This window comes from Chanos chanos, chromosome 10 (assembly GCF_902362185.1).
Source record: "Chanos chanos chromosome 10, fChaCha1.1, whole genome shotgun sequence".
In the NCBI taxonomy this organism is placed as follows: Eukaryota; Metazoa; Chordata; class Actinopteri; order Gonorynchiformes; family Chanidae; genus Chanos; species Chanos chanos.
In genome coordinates this window covers 19733245-19749301 of record NC_044504.1, presented here as the reverse complement: position 1 = coordinate 19749301, position 16057 = coordinate 19733245, and the positions used below count along the sequence as shown (strand labels likewise).

The 16057-nt window shown below is 44.0% G+C and overlaps 1 protein-coding gene across 1 annotated transcript in view; it reads left to right on the top strand.

Moving 5' to 3' along the window:
• ehbp1 (EH domain binding protein 1) overlaps positions 1-16057 on the top strand; it is a 114648-nt gene that overhangs the window by 58828 nt on the left and 39763 nt on the right. The window contains exons 11-13 of the mRNA XM_030787450.1: positions 788-836; positions 5234-5290; positions 7281-7424. Of these exons, the coding sequence (XP_030643310.1) occupies positions 788-836; positions 5234-5290; positions 7281-7424 (250 nt within the window). The remainder of the gene's footprint in view (positions 1-787; positions 837-5233; positions 5291-7280; positions 7425-16057) is intronic.

The following is a 16057-nucleotide window of genomic DNA, read 5'->3' as shown; positions in this document are numbered from 1 at the left end:
TCAAAATAGACCTCATCAAGACTCCTCTAAATCGCACTTAATTGCAACACTTCCAAAAGGAATGACAGCGCTGTGAGCAATGTGACTAACCTGTCTCTATGGTTGGCCACCTCAGTTTAGTAGGTTGGAGGTCATTTCTTAGAAACGTTTGCTAACCATCTCATCCTTAAACTTCCAGGTAGTAACTATTTCACCAAGGTCTTTCATCCCCCTGAGCCTTTTGTAAAATAATATATATTTAACAAATGATTTATGCATAAGAATTGTTTCCTTAAACAATGTCGTGGTGTTTCTTTCCATCTATAAGCAAATGTGTGGTTACAAAGAGGTTTTGGAAGTTGTGTCAGTGTTGTAATGATGCAGAGGCTAATAAACCAGGCATTTTCATACTCTAGAAATGAAGGATTACTGGCTGTCTCCTCAGGCAGGCCCACTGGTCTTTAGCCTGCTACCTTTGCCCATTTAAGAGAGAAGCTTCAGGCTGAAAGGGAGAGGAGGTAGGGGTGCCATTAAGCAGCCAGTTCTGCAATCAGCGCTAAAGGGGTGCATATTTGATTCACACATAACACACACACGCACACACTCCATTAGTTTTGTTGATTGCACTGCTGTGAAATTGCATGTTACAGTTCTAATGCCATTACACGTGATGCATACTTAAAGGCAACTCTTTTTCTCTCTCTCTCGCTCTCTCTCTTTCTCTCTCTCTCTTTTCCCTGACTGCTGGTCTCTCACTCGCTGTTTTCCCTGATGTTGATACCCACTGCTCGGTGTCTCTCCCACCCAGTGACTACAAGGCCCTCAATCCTCAGGATATTAAAGAAAACAACAAAAAGGTAAGTAGTGGCTGCTGCTGTGCAGAAAGCCTGCCCCTTTCTCTCTCTCTCTCTCTCTCTCTCTCTCTCTCTCTCTCTCTCTCTCTCTCTCTCTCTCTCTCTCTCTCTCTCTCTCTGTCTCTCTCTCTTCCACTTTCTCTTTTCCTCCATTAGCACCATACCTTTAGTACTGTTTATTTATTTATCCAGCATTAATCCTTGCCAGCCAGTCCCCTTATTTTAGGTCTCTCTCTCTCTTTCCCTCTCGCTCACTCCCACCCAGGGCTTTCTAATTGCCACTCTCAGAAGGTGGCTCCCCTGCTGCTGCTGATGGAAAGAATGTGTATGCGCCTGTGTGTTTGTGACTTACTCTCCCACCTAATTCTCAGTGTCTCTAAAGAGAGGGTAAAGTCACCTGGGAATGTAAGATAGCATCATAATTTAAAAACCTGCTGTGAGTAAACTGAACAGTTTTCTCCGTACGGAAGGAGAGAGAAAGAGAGAGAGAGAGAGAGAGAGAGAGAGAGGTGTAATTTGTTTTGACAGCAGAAGAAAAAAAATTAAATGTGGGGCAAAATGTTTAACAATGGAGAAAGAAGGAGAGAGAAAGACATTATTTTTGGACACTCCCAGAGTTAAAAGGAGTGTGGGGAGACAGTAGATTAACACTGATAGAGAAAGTCTGTGAGAGCAAGCGCATGTGTGTGTGCTTGTGTGTGTGCTTGTGTGTGTGTGTGTTATTGAGTTATAGACTCTGAACCCCCATGGTGTGTTAACACCAGGTCCCGACAGTGGCAGCTTCTCCTCTTTTGGAGGTGAAAAGCGTGTTATGTTTGCAGTGTGTGGTACGGGTCCAGCCTCGCTGTAATCTCGTTTACAGCCAAACATTTAAAGCATCTCAGCCTCCCTGCCTTTATATAAGGTGATTTCCCCATCCTTTCTCTCTCCCTCCCTCCCTCTGCCGTTCCCCCCATTGAGGAATTTTCTGCAAAATGTGCAAGACGAATAGGCTTTCCCCGAGAGATCTAACTTGAAGAAGAGCGTGGATATCTCTCGCGGCCTCCAAAAAGCCCGCCAGTTTGAATAAACCACACAAGCCTGTAATGCCAGTGGAGATTAGCGCTTCTACGAGCTGGCTAGCGCGCGCGTGTGTGTTCGGGCAACAGTTCTTTCACTCTATCAGGAGTTGCGATACATTAGGTATGGTTTAGAGGCAAATCTCCATGTGGGTGTCAGCATATGTTCGCAGGTTTTTTTTTGGTTTTTTTTTTTTAACGTATTAAAGATTCCATTGGACAGATTTGCCACTTGGTTTTTGGCAAAGAGAACGATTCCTCACCAAAATGTGGGACTTCTCAGTGTCTCAGTGAAGGGAAATGGGACAGAGTGGTCTACATTGTTTGGCCTCTCTCTTTTTGCTCCCTCTCTCCTTACCCTTCTCTTTCATCACTCTTTTGCCCTCCTCCCTCAGGCCTGACTGCTACATTGAGACACTCTCTCTCTCTCTCTCTCTCTCTCTCTCTCTCTCTCTCTCTCTCTCTCTCTCTCTCTCTCTCTCTCTCTCTCTCTCTCTTTCTCTCTCTCTCTCTCTCTCTCTCTCTCTCTCTCTTTCTTTCTGCTGCTGCTTCCTGCAGGTTGATTTCCTGAACTCACATACACTCTCTGACTGATAACCCCTGGTGCCCTTGTTTGGGATGAATGCCACCCCAGCAACAGTGGGTACAGCAGAGGGAGGGAGCACAAGAGTGGGATGGGGGGGGTGGAGAATCATGCAGATATAGAGTGTGTTTGACGTTTTTCCCCTCCTACTCAATTAAGGCGACATTCCGGACGGAATGACAGAATGCCCCCTGTAGCTGGTAAACTGAGAGCCTGGTTAAGGTCGGAGTCACAGGTGACTGCTGTTGGGGGCCAAGAGAGGTTAAGGGCCCGGTCCCCTGACACACACATGCACACACACACGCACAGAGATAACCACCAGTCTCCATTTGTCCCTAGCTCAAGGCATTCATTTCCATTTGATAGAATCACTCTCCCATATTCTCTTTCTTGCTGAGGAATGATTGCAATAATCCCAGTTTCCATTGAATTATGACAGATAAGAACAATCAATAATAGGGAGGTGGAGAATGTATTTTTGGTTTTTATAAGCTTTGAAAAGATTCATTATCACTGAATGAGACTGTGTTTTTTGTGTGTGTATATATATATATATATATGTGTGTGTGTGTGTGTGTGTGTAATGAGAGAAAGCAGAAGTAATTTCCCATGATATCTGATCTGTGTGAATTTGTTCCTGCATGGCATAATCGGGAACAGCATAGAATGTGGCCTGTGGGCCTTCACATGATTGACAGCGATGGATGCCTATCAGTCATTCTTAAGGGGGGAGGGGAAGGGGTTAGGTTATCTCTGTGAGTCTGAAACAAAATGCTTTTCTGTGCTTTTTTTTTTTTTTTTTTTTTTTTTTTAGCAGGGAGGGGTATATATGTATAAACAAATTAGTTGCGCAAGAGTAAAGCACACATACACAGCAGCCAAAAAGGGGTTCCTTAAAACAGTGTGTTTATATAGTGTCAGATACGTTTTGAGATCTTACAAAGTGCACCTTGAACATATACCTGAAAATTAAATTAATTTTGAGCAAAATCTTGTCAAGTGATTGTGGACATTTGACCTGCAATAAATCCAAAGTACCAAGAGACCCACATCACCCCTCCTTCTCTTTCTCCCTCTCTTCTTCTTTCTCTCTGTTCTATTGAGATGCATGCTTGTCGCTCTCTCTTTGGAAGAACACTTTTGGTGAAGAGAGAACAATACAAGCACACTTTGCTCCTCTGAATGAGTGTTAGAAACCCAATCAGGCCTCTTATTCCCTCCTTTTCTTTCAGTTTCTTGCCTTCTGTGGATAGAGGGGGAGTGAGAGAAAACCTAAACGACAGTGTGTAACTGCAGACTCCTCTTTTTCTTTCTCTTTTTTCTTTTTTCCTTTATTTTATTTTATTTTTTTTTTACCCTTCCTTTATTCTGCTGTCTGTACGCCCATTCCACTCTGTGCAAAGGTCCATGTCTCTGCTGCTTTTGTTAATGCCCTACAGAATAAGGAAGAAAACAGAGGGAAAAATAGAGAGTGTGTGTGTGAATGAGAGAAAGAAAGTTATAATTAATTGTAAATTGAGTAACGGCTTACCCTTGATTATCCCCCCCCTCTCCATCCTTCCCTTTTTTCTCTCCATTAAAAAGAAAACTTGATAAACCCGGGCGATCAGACATGTCACGATGCAGAGACAATGGACGCTGTTCGTCAACAGGTTGGAATTACCAATGCCATCAACTAGCTCCTGATACAAGCGCTGATAGTGAGGGACAAGGAGAAAAAAAGAAAGAGACAAAGAAGTAGAGGAAGGAGGGGGGGGTTGCTTCAGAAAGGTTCTCTTTCACCAACATGGGGCTAAAGCAGAGTGAAACTGTCAAATACTTTTTTTTTTTTTTATATTGTCATTGTGACGATGGCTAGTGGTTTACCCATACCCCTCCCCTTCTGTCCCCACAGACATCCACTTTTTTAAAGGGTCTATCAGCCCATCTTGGATTGAGTTTGAGCTGCTTGATTATCTGCCTGTATTCCTCATCAGCACAAATCAGTGCAATTACACGGGTGGCAGAAAGGAGAAGGTTGATGTGTGGTGATAAGGGTTCCGACAGATTAGTTTAGTGTTTCTTTATATCTCACTTTCTTATCACTGTGCACCATCCTTGACATTACCTGTCACAAGAAGTCTCGTCCCGCCGATCTCTGATTGTCCTATTCCAAATCTAGTCAGACGTGATCAGGGTAACACCCTCACCCCACCCGCTTCCTCAGCCTGTCCCTTCGCTAGATACCCTGTTGTGCCCAGGCAGGAGGAGCCTGGCTATAGCTCTTTGCTGAGAAGACTTTTTTATACTCTTATCTGTAGGAAAAGGCAATGTGTATATGGGTGTGTTTGTATGTATGTGTTTATGTATATGCTCTTATTGGGGAATAGTAAGAGTTTAGGTGAGAGACTGTTTCCCCAGGTGGGTACATCACATATATTTGCATCCTTGAAATTTGCATCAGAAACTGTACCGAAAAGATTTGCCTCCTTGATTGTCTGTGATCGCACTTTGCCAGAGGTGTTGGATTAAAGCCATAAATCCAGAATTTAAGAAGTTTTTTTTAATATATATATATATATTTTGTGCATAAAATTTTAATTCATTGCAACTCAAGTAATTGTTATTTCCTTTTCGTTGTAGAATTCCATCTTCACACCTGTGTTTGAAATTAAAGTTATTTTAAGGATTTTAGCTTTCATAGCTTAACCTTCTTGAGAATTCTTAACCCCCATAGTTAATTTCTTACATTGCTGTGTGCCTTTTCTCCCGTTTAACAGGCTTACGATGGCTTTGCCAGTTTGGGGATCTCTCGGTTGCTGGAGCCTTCAGACATGGTGCTGCTGGCTATCCCAGACAAGCTGACTGTGATGACATACCTGTACCAGATCCGCGCCCATTTCAGCGGTGAGGAGCTGAATGTGGTGCAGATCGAGGCCAACAGCAGCCGCAGTACATACAAGGTGGGCGACTTTGAGACGGACACCAACAGCTCCATTGACCAGGATAAGTTCTACGCCGAACTCAATGATATCCACCGTGGAGAGACATCTGCCCAGCCCACCAGTAACACCATCATGGCTGTGACCAATGGGGCTGGGGGTGGGACTGGAGGGGCGGGGCACGATACGATGGAAGTGGAGCAAGAGTCGCTGTCAGTCATAGGAGGTGGGGTAGCTCCTAATGCTATCGGGGAGGTGGATGCTGCAGAGCGAGCTTCATCTTTAGCCTCCCCCACCCTGGTAACTGCTGCTCCTGGTCATGGCACCACCCAAACTTCCTCTGCCCGGATTTCAGAATCCCACCCTAGACCAGCACCTCGAACCACAACCAGTGCTGACTCTGTCTCTGGCCAGCCAGAGCAGAGGAAGCTGCTCAAAGCCGGCACTCTAGATCTGAGTGACCTCCCCTCCAGAATGGAGAAGGACAGGGGGCAACAGGGCTCAACCACGAGTGAGCAGGAGAGGGGCACACAGAGAACTGATGAGTCCGACCAGAGGGCACCTGAGCCCAGCTCACCCACACACAAAGCCGGGTCCTCTCCCTCACACAAACTGGGCTTCTCCTACAACCGTGATGCTGACCTCATCAAGAAAAAGAGAGCCAGTCTGAGACACTCTGAGTCTGACACCACGTCAGACAGCAGCACCACACCTCTCAACCATGCAGACTCACTAACCAAACCCACACAGGTAAAAACACAGGTTTAAAAAAAAATAAAAAGAACTCCTCAAAGGACCCGTATGTGTTTTACCTTTACTTTCATTTTTTCTCGGACTTGCAAGATCTGGAAAGGTATGTTTGACATTTCATTATGTGTTTTCTGTCTGGGCGCTCCGATGGTAATTTCCGCCTGGCGTACCTACTGGATACGCATGAAAGACTCTCATCTCTTCTCCCTTCAGCGCACAATATTCTGCCAAAGCCCCAAAACGCCCGCTGTATTAGCCAGCCCCCTTTTCTGACTTTCATGTCAATGTCTCAGCCCCCCAATCTCCACTTTATTCGTTTGTCGTTCTTATTTCTGATCAACGTCATGACGTTGAAGACTGAAAGCAGAGGCTGGGATTTAGGAGTCGCTATGACGACAACATCCCGTTCTCTGAGCGCAGTTTATAAGCGCAGCGTACATGTTGTGGCAGCAGCCATTCTTTGTGTTGGATTACCTGCGATGTAAGAAGTGATAGTCAGGCCGACAGGTTTCGCTATCTCTGGCGGGCTGTCATTACTCGCCGCATTGCTGTGGTCACAGCAGAAATCTGCTGTTTGTCGAGCCTAGTAATGAGAAAAAGCTGAGATGATAGCACCCAAATTTCATGCTGAGGATAGATGCTGATCATCCAAGTACAGCATATGGAAAATATTGGTCCCTTGTCAAAGTCTGTCTGATCCATTGTATTGCGGGGTTTGTTTTCCCTCAGTAGTGTTTGTTCTTTTTTCCAGGAGATAACACCTGTCCCAGCATCTAATGCTAGTGAAGAGAAAGTAAGTAATGGGATAGGGGATGCTTTTTACCCAGAGAAAACTGTATTAACATATATGCTCATGTAACACTCAATTAGAAATATACACATTTGTGTAACACTCCATTTGAAATATAAACATTTGTGTACCACTCAGTTAGAGACATACATGTTCGTGTAACACTGCATTGCATGTATAAATGCCCTGCCTGCCCCACTTGTCCCTTTATGTCTCTCTGTGCTTCACTAAACCAAGTTAATATTTGGAGACTCAGGGTTGACTCAGCTCTGCTGACGACTTGATACAACCCAGAGGAATATCTCTCCTGACCATGGTGCCCCTCTCATCTCCTCTCTCCAACAGAAGGTACAATCTAGACAGGAGGAGCTAAAAGAGAGAGCAAGGCTTCTGTTGGAGCAGGCCAGACGAGACGCTGCCATGAAAGCAAGCAAGAACACCTCCAATGCCCTTTCCTCCACTCCAACCCGAGCCCCACAGATCACTGACGTGAGTAGACGCGCGCGCGTACTCGAACACTGGAACTGGAGATGCACGGATACGTTTTGATTTTAAAAGGGCTTGGGTTTGTTGGGGTCTCAGGTTTTGTCTGTGTCTGCGTGTGAGTGAGAGAAAGAAGAGAAAGACAGTGTGGATCATGGCATTGTGCCTGCCCTTGGTGTTGCTGAATGTTAGAGAATGCCCTAAATGGACAGAGACGGAGTGTGGGAGGAAGAGAGGGAAGGAGAGACCGGTGCCCTTTGCAAGTTACACTTAGCTCATTCTCCCTGCTTTTGTGTCCGTTAAAAAGCAAGAGCAGGAATATAGAAAACCAAGTTCTCTGATTCTCTCTTTTGCACCCTCTTTCATATTACAGCTCTGCTCCCCTGTCATGGGCCGCACTGTGAACAGGGATTCCAAGGGTGCATTTCTCAAACTTTACATTTGTGGAGTTGCTTTTTTTTTTTTCTTTTTTTTTTTTTTCTTTTTTTTTTTTTTTTCACTCCTCACACAAACACCTCCCTGCTGGCCTCTCTGCAATGACAAAGACTCAATTGTGGATGGGCCCAGTTCAGAGGCTGTCTAAAGCGCCTGTTATTAACTTCTTTCGCAGGTTCTTTCAGGACACGCCACTTGCCTGATAGTGTCAAAGGCTGCTGCATAAAGAGGCGGAAATAAAAAAGTTGGATTTTCGGGCTCGCTTGCCGAGAGTCTCTCTGCATTTCTTCAGACACCCCTCCTTTTCTGATTCCTTGGGAGTTTTTTTTTTTTTTTTTTTTTTTTTATAGATGGTTTGGACAAATTGCCCTGGGTTCTCTTTTTCTAATGCATTGACTAAATGTCATAGGAGTGCTTTTGATACCCTCCTCTATTCAGGCCGACCAATGGAGAGGGCCGTTCTGAAAGAGACATGAGTGAGATTTGCAGAGCAAAAAAATAAATATGGTTGGCTGAGCACAATATACAGAGGACATCTGAAGCCTCAAGTGACAAAGAAAAAAAATGCTTTGGCCAAATCCAAATAGCATTTCAAAATGTTCAACATTGTATTTTAAAAGAGGGAGTGAGAAAAAGACGGGGGGGGGAGAAATGAGAATTGAGAGTTATGACAAGGGATTTCTGAAAATGAAATGAATACGTCTCAGTAATGAAATATCTAAAAAGCCACAGCTAGTCCAAGAACGTCCGTCTGGTGAATTTAAAAAGGAAATGGCGAGATGCCCTTGAATTAAAATCTTTCTAATGTGTGGGGCCATATGAATACCATTTCAGTCTAATCATAAAATGAATGACAACCTTCAAGACCAGTCCTGTTCAACGTCTTCTGAAGGAAAATGAAATTAACTTTTTTTCCCCCCTTTTTTTTGCCCTCTATCACTTTTTTCATACTGAGGTGGGAAGCTTTAAAAAAAGAGAGAGAGAGAAAAACCCCTCCGTTGTCCCTTGTTGAAGGGGAGATGGGGGGGGTTTCATCCTGTAGATTACCTCTAAATTGGGCCCCTTCCGTGGCATGCAGAACGCCCCCCCCCCCCACCTCATCTCCCAAGGACGACTTCCTAATGAGGCCGCAGTGCATTAGCGTTCAGGAATATTGAATTGTTTCACTTTTTAATAGAAAACATTGATCAAAAGAATCTCAGGCTCTCCGGGCTGATAATTGTTAGTGATTTAGATTAGATTACTTGATGTCTTGTTTTGATTGCTGGGCAAATCGCCTGCTACGTGTTATCTCAGCAGTGGCCTGGGCGTATGTATCTCTGGCTAAGTAGCGACTTTGCAGTTTAGCATGCATAAGGAATATTTTAATTCAATTATATCTAACTTCATTCTTCCAGGGCAATAGTGGTAACGTGGGAACAAGGGACAGAGGGAGGGTGAGATTATGGAGGCTGAGAAACAGAGAGAGAAAAAAGGGCAGCAAGTAGCCATTGGGGTTTACAGAAGATCCTTTTTAGCACTGGGTTTAGATACGCTTTTTTGGTAGTGTAGAAATTCCTTTCTCCGGGCCTGGGCGTGTTTGTTCTCAGAACGAGGATGGAATATGTCATCTCAGTGGAACTATGTAGTATAGGGGAAGGTAGTTGGTAGATGGCTGTGACTTTTGGGGGAAGAAGTCCATGATAAAAGCGCCAAGCGCGTAAACTCTTGCTCTGCCTGTGTGACGATGACCAGGCTTTGTCTGGGAGCGCTGAGGTGTTGCACTGCGCTCCTCTCTAATCCCTCCCCACTCATCAGTGCTGGACTGGGAGGTGGGGTGGAGGGGTCTGCAGGCTGCTCGGCCATGGCATGGTGGTGCTGGGTTTTTTTGGGGGGGGGGGGGTTTACCATGTGCTCCCAAGTGCCATGTTAATTGTGTCCCATTGTGCTACTAAGGCCTGCCTCTTTTGATCTTAGTTCACCTTTTTTTTTCCTCCTCTTCTCTCTCTCTCTCTCTCTTTCCCTGTTGTTTTGAAGTCTTCCCTCACATGGCCCAGAGTTTTGGGGCCTTTGATAGTGTCGCAACAGTATTAATTGTTTTGTACTTTTCTTGGCCCTCTCCTCCTAGGTGGGCTTCATAATCTATTAGGACTTTTATCCAGATCCCTTATAATGTCACACCCCCCACTGAAAGCAAATTGGTAATTAATGAACAATTATAAAAAAGCAGCTCCCCAGCCCGCCTTAACACCACCCCTTTAATTTCCCCTTACATAAGTCTGCACCGTGATTGTGTTGGGTTTCAGCCTAGCATGAACATCAGGAGAGCGTCATCTAACTGCCTCTGCTCTCAACTTATGGAAATAAAAATGGATAGAAAACTGTAGGGAGGGGCAGAGCTGGAATGCAGAATGGGAAGAGCACCTCTTATTTATACATTCGCTTAAATCATGAAGAGAAGCTATGAGAGAGAGAGAGAGAGAGAGAGAGAGAGAGAGAGAAAACGAGACGAGAGAACATTTTCTCCAGATTTCCTCAACCATTAGTAGATCAGAAGAGCAATTTCACAGAGCTCTGGCCAGGGTAATTATGAGGGCGCAGGGCTGCTGAGAGTAAGGGAAAGGCTTCGCTCAAGTGCAGGGCCAAAAGATTCCAGGTGAGCTTCCTTGTGTTCAGTGGGACGTTATGATTAGTTTAATTGGGCTGTGTTTGATTCTCACCGACGAGCACCACCATCACCCCCGCCTCCTCCCAGCCCCCCCCCCCCCACTCCGTTCCCTCCTCTCCCTCTCCAAGGCCCTTGTGTGGTGGCGGAGCGCTGACTTCTTGAATATGCCTGTGACCCTCGCTGTCAGAAAGAGGGACAGAACAAACCTTTGAACACACCACCCGTCCTCCCCCCTCGTGTGTGTCCGTGTGTGTTTTTATCATGCCTTTCAGATTTTTACCGTTGTTTTGAAGCACACCAATGGCCCGCCAGGGTCTCATTCAGCTAGATGTACCCTAAACAACATTTCCTTATAGTTTTGCTTTGGGGAAAGGCATCCAACCAGAAACTTTTTTTTCTCTGGAGAAGACGCTTCATTCTCTTTTTCTTTAAACACTGCAAAACATAATTTCACAGAGCTCTGTCAGTGTGTGTGTGTAAGTGTTTCCGCTAAACGCTCGAAGATGTTAATCCTAGCGGAAAGGTTAGACGTCAGCTCGTAATGACCAGCGAAAGAGAAAGGACTATGCAGCTCCAATTGGCTCAATGTGCATGCTTGAAATTCAGATTTAAATGGGCCAATTAGAGCAGCGAACCTCTGTTCTCCCCCTCTCCTTCCCTGGCTTGGTCAGGCACAGCAAACAATTTCAGGCCACCTATTATCTCCTTCACCCTTCAAAGGCGCTGAAGCAGCCTTTTATAAGTGTATAGAATATATGCATTTTAAAATGCTAATATCACATCCTTCAGCCTCTGCAACCCTGTCGACACCAGGCCAGTCACTACTTTCCCTCCACAGTAATAGTTTGTCTGCAGGTTTTTTTTTTTCTTCCTCTGTCATGCCGTCTCTCTCTCTCTCTCTCTCTCTCCCTCTCCCTCTCCCTCTCCCTCTCCTTTCTCTCTCTCTCTGTCTCTCTCTCCCTATCTCCTTTTTTCTCCCTCTCCCCTTTTTCCTTCTTTTCTCCCCTCTTTTTTTTTCCCTTGGTGTTTTTTTTTTTTTTTTTTTTTTTTTTTTTTTTTTTGAAGAATCTGCCCTTAATGAAACCAAATAGTTTGCTGGGAGTTTTTTGGGCCTGAGCATCAGGGTGTTTCAGGGCCGCCTTGTAAGTTGATGTCCATGAATTGGCTTGAACTGAGATCAAAGAGTGGCTCCAAATTGACAGTCTGTTCAAGAGAGACAGGCCCCCTTCAATTGCACCACAAGAGCTGATCAAGCCATCAGAGGCCAGCACACTATGCGTCCTCCTTCAGCTCTGCCTCCAAATTTACAGCCAGCCATTTGTCATTAAGCAGTGGAATGGGAGTAGGGTTTTTTTTCTTTTTCCTCTTCTTCTCTCCCTAACAACACCCTCCTCCTTTTTTCTTCTTCTCCACCTCCTTATTCCATTCCAGTCATATTCTCTTTTTCACATCACACATCACGCTGGGCCACCCTGAATAAAATATGAAGGATGAAAACAGAAAAAAAAACTTGTATATTGAAGAGCTTGAGATTTAATGTTCATTTAATGTGAAATTGCAATTGTTTAATCCAACGGATTCGCTAATGCTCGGAGTGGGTTTGGTTTTTTTTTTTTTTTCAGTTGGCTGTAAGGAAGAGCAGCTCTGGTTGCTGTAATTAAAGCAGATGGGTTTTTAAAGTATTAACATACTCCTTACTGCAACAAGATGATTTTTATGTAAAACTAATACATTTTTAATGATCAGGCTTATGAACCAGTCAAAGTCTTTAATAAAACAATCTTACTCAGGATTTAAACTTTCAAACAAATTTACACAAAAGGTTTTTTCTTTTTTGAATGGGGTATGCAATGTAACAAGTCAGGAATGCATTTTTTTTTTCAACACTGCTGTTTTTTTTTGTGTGTGTGTGTGTGTGTGTGTGTGTGTGTGTGTGTGTGTGTGTGTGTGTGTGTGTGCCTCAGTCTGCCTCTGAGCCGTGGCTCATGTTTTTAATAGAACCGGTCTTAGTCAATGGGCAACTCTATAATTATCTTGTCATATAAAGGCCAAACTCTTCCAATTACCCATTAAAGACTATGCCAAAGAGCAGCTCTTCTGTGCTGGTTTGTACCAGTTATTCCAGTTCCTGTGCTGTTTGCTATTCACTCTTCACAGGGGGACACTCTTTTCTGAGCACACTTGCTCATGTTCCAATGTCCTTTCCATTCAAACTGAGTGGCTTTACCTGTTCTCAGTACACAAATGCCTATGGCCGTTTGCAAATGAATATTTTAATATGCAGGCTTTTTTTTTTTTTTTTTAATTTCTCCCTCCCCCATCTCCTTGTGTTGAATTGTTTGGCTACCTCTTCCCTCCTCTGGCTCCCATTAAAGGGAGGCGCTGGGTGTAATTGCTCTGGGTGTTTACCAAAGCTCGCTGTTTATTTATTTTCAGTCATTTATTTGTCCTTCTCTGCCTGTTGGCCCCCTCCTCCTAAGTGTTTTTAATGCCCTTGCGAGATGTTAAATGTCATCTCCCAGAAGGACAAACCTGGCCACTAGCCTTATGCCCAACAACAGCTCCTCCTAACTGTCCTCCCCCTTTTTAATAATTCTCTCCCCCCCCCCCCCCCCCCCCCCCCCCTCTCTCTCTGTCTCTTCCCTACTGAAAAACGTTTTCTGAACTATTTGACAGTTTTCTTTCCCATGTCTTTTTCTCTTTATATTAGTGTTAAGGGCAGACACTGTAGCCTCCTGGCGATTCCCTTGCACTATCAGTTTCATTATCATGTGCCTCTGAGTCTCCAGTATCATCTGTACGCACATGCAGAATCATAATTATGCCATGTACAAGTTGCTTTGATAGCATGTACAGTTTTTCTCTTCTTAATTCTTTATCAAATGCATTGATCGTGGCGTGCGTGCATTGATCCGGGTCCACCATCTGGCGGCCGGTGATAAGCTCCGTGGCATCTCGGCGTTCGCTCTGTCATTCATTGGCACCCACAGTTTGGCTGCAGGGGAAAGGAGCCGTCTGGATTAGCCCCTGTTCAGCTACTTACTTGCATTTTAAGTTGACACCTCTACAGCAGCTCAGGCCACATTACAAACTGAAACACATACGAGCGACTTAGTGATGTGACACTCCTCAATAAGCTTACTCCACTAGCTACTCAACAATGTGTAATTGGATTTGTGGGAATAACAGCTAAAAAAAAAAAAAAAAAAGAATTGCCCAAGAATTGCGAGGGGGACACGAGGTGAAGTTTTCTCATTACATGGGAAAGAAGGCAAGGGTAGAGATCATAGCCGATTGTTATTTTCCATTTAAAGAGGAGCAAAGGAAAAGGGAAGAAGGTAGAAAAAAGAAAAGACAGTTTGGTAGATAGGGGAGAGAGAGAGGGAGAGAAGGTAGAAAAAAGAAAAGACAGTTTGGTAGATAGGGGAGAGAGAGAGAGAGAGAGAGAGAGAGAGAAGGACACAGTAGCAGCTCTGTCTCCACATCACCTTTATAAAGACTTTGTTTCTTTGAAGCTAAACTGTCTCTGTGCAGATAATGTGTTTTCTTACATTTCATTTCATGAAATGACATTTTCATCATACAACTCCTATTTTCAAATATTAATGCTGTACAACATGTTTAGACAATTTATCGTTTACCCTCATCAATCGGTAAATAGTTCAGTTAATTACTGTGTGTGTGTGTGTTGATGGAAAGTGTTAGTCTGTCTGCACATGGAATAAAGACCCCAAAGGCACTCCTTCACACTGAACACTCAGTGTGTCATGACAAATGTATCTGCTTGCGCTTCACTGATTGGTAGGGCGGCTGACTGGCTGGCACTGGGGTTTTAGCGCCAGGCTTGTGTGCTTGGCCAGCCGAGCGTTGCCCAGCACAGAGTCACATCCCCCCCCTCCTCTTACCACTGCTGGGCCCACCCTCCATCCCCAAATCCTTCTCCAAAAGAGCAGCCAGGCTAGAAGGGCAGACACCCGGATCCTGCGCCCACTGTGAGGGCCCCTCTCCCAACCTTCAACCCTACTATTCAGCTCCACCAATCCTGACAGGGGTACACAGCCTTTCGGGGGTTGGGGGGTGGGGGGGTTGGGGTTTGTTTGTTTTTGTTATTGTTTTTTTTTTTTCCTCTTTGATTTGATGCTCAACTATCAAATTTTTTATTTTTCCAGAGCCTTTTTTTTTTTTTTTAAATCGTAGTTGCCACGTCCTGCGCTCACTCCCTTGTTTTTGGTTTTGTCTTTTTTTTTTTTTTGTTCTTCTGTTCTTTGATGCTCTCTTTCTCCTCCTGGGTTTGGGAGCTGGATAGGCCACTGATCATTCTTTTTCCTCTCTTCTGTTTTTCTCCTTCGTCGCTCACCCGAAGGGGAGTCCAGTCTGAGCAGCCAGAATGGTCAAGCTCCAGTGTAGCTGAAGAAGAGCCACTTGAAGCGCATTTGGGCTCAGATTTTCTGTCAGGCATCACCGGAGGCCAACGCTGGCACTCATCAGAACCCTCTTCTCCTGCTCCGTGAGCCTCATAAAGGGGCCTTGTTTTTAGTTCAGGCACAGCTGTGATTTGTCACCTTGGTAGTATCTTCTCTGGAGGGGGGAAAATAGAATTATATAGTTACATGATTATGCTTTTTTTTTAGTTGTATTTCATAGTTCCCGTATTTCATAATATTTTCAGCGTCTTTTCCAGTGTCTTTTCTACCAGAATAAACGAGTCAGCGAAGATTGGTACTCAGACAAATTAGTAACAATATCCACAACAGCACCGCGCTCATACACACACGCACACTCACACACACACACAAATTATTACACTACATTGTTATTCCTGTACTAAGTATTTACTGCTCTTTGGTCAGCTCTCATGGTTTAAACTAAAAAAGCATTTGGTTTAGTAGTCACTGGTTTCCATTCTTTGTATTTGCATCCAGCAACTAAATAAACCTAGTTAAAACTTAAGATTGTTTAAAATTCATAAAATATGTCAAACTAGTGAAGAAGTATTTAAAACCATGTATACATTTCATGGTATTAACTGGTTTGCTGCACATATCAAAATCTCTCCTGATTCTTAGTATTTTTCTTTAGTTTTGAGTGCTACAGGAGATTTACATAACAACTCCGTAGCCTCTGAGCTGCATACGTCTGTAATCCTTGCCTCTGGTTAGGCCAATAATTCTCATTTTCCACAAATGGCAAACACAACAAAGAGCGACCGTATGTAAAGCGCTGGGGCTAAGACCACAAATTTTTGTCTGTCAGCAATGATATCTGCGAGGTTGACCAGAGATTCTGTTCGCTGTGGATAATAGGCAGAAGAATAGTAATGATATTGTTTTTTTAATGTGGACACGGGACTGCCCTACAAGTGACAGTAGACACAGAAAAATGGATAAGAAAAATGGCCCATGAAAAATGAATATGAAATATAGGTCATGTCTCTGGTTCCACAGAGGTGAAACAGAAATTGAAAAAAAAGTGATATTATTCTAATTAGTTGTTTTATAGAGAATCCAACCTGAATGGATAAACAGGGATAATTTACTAAGAGTGCAGTTGCAAGTAA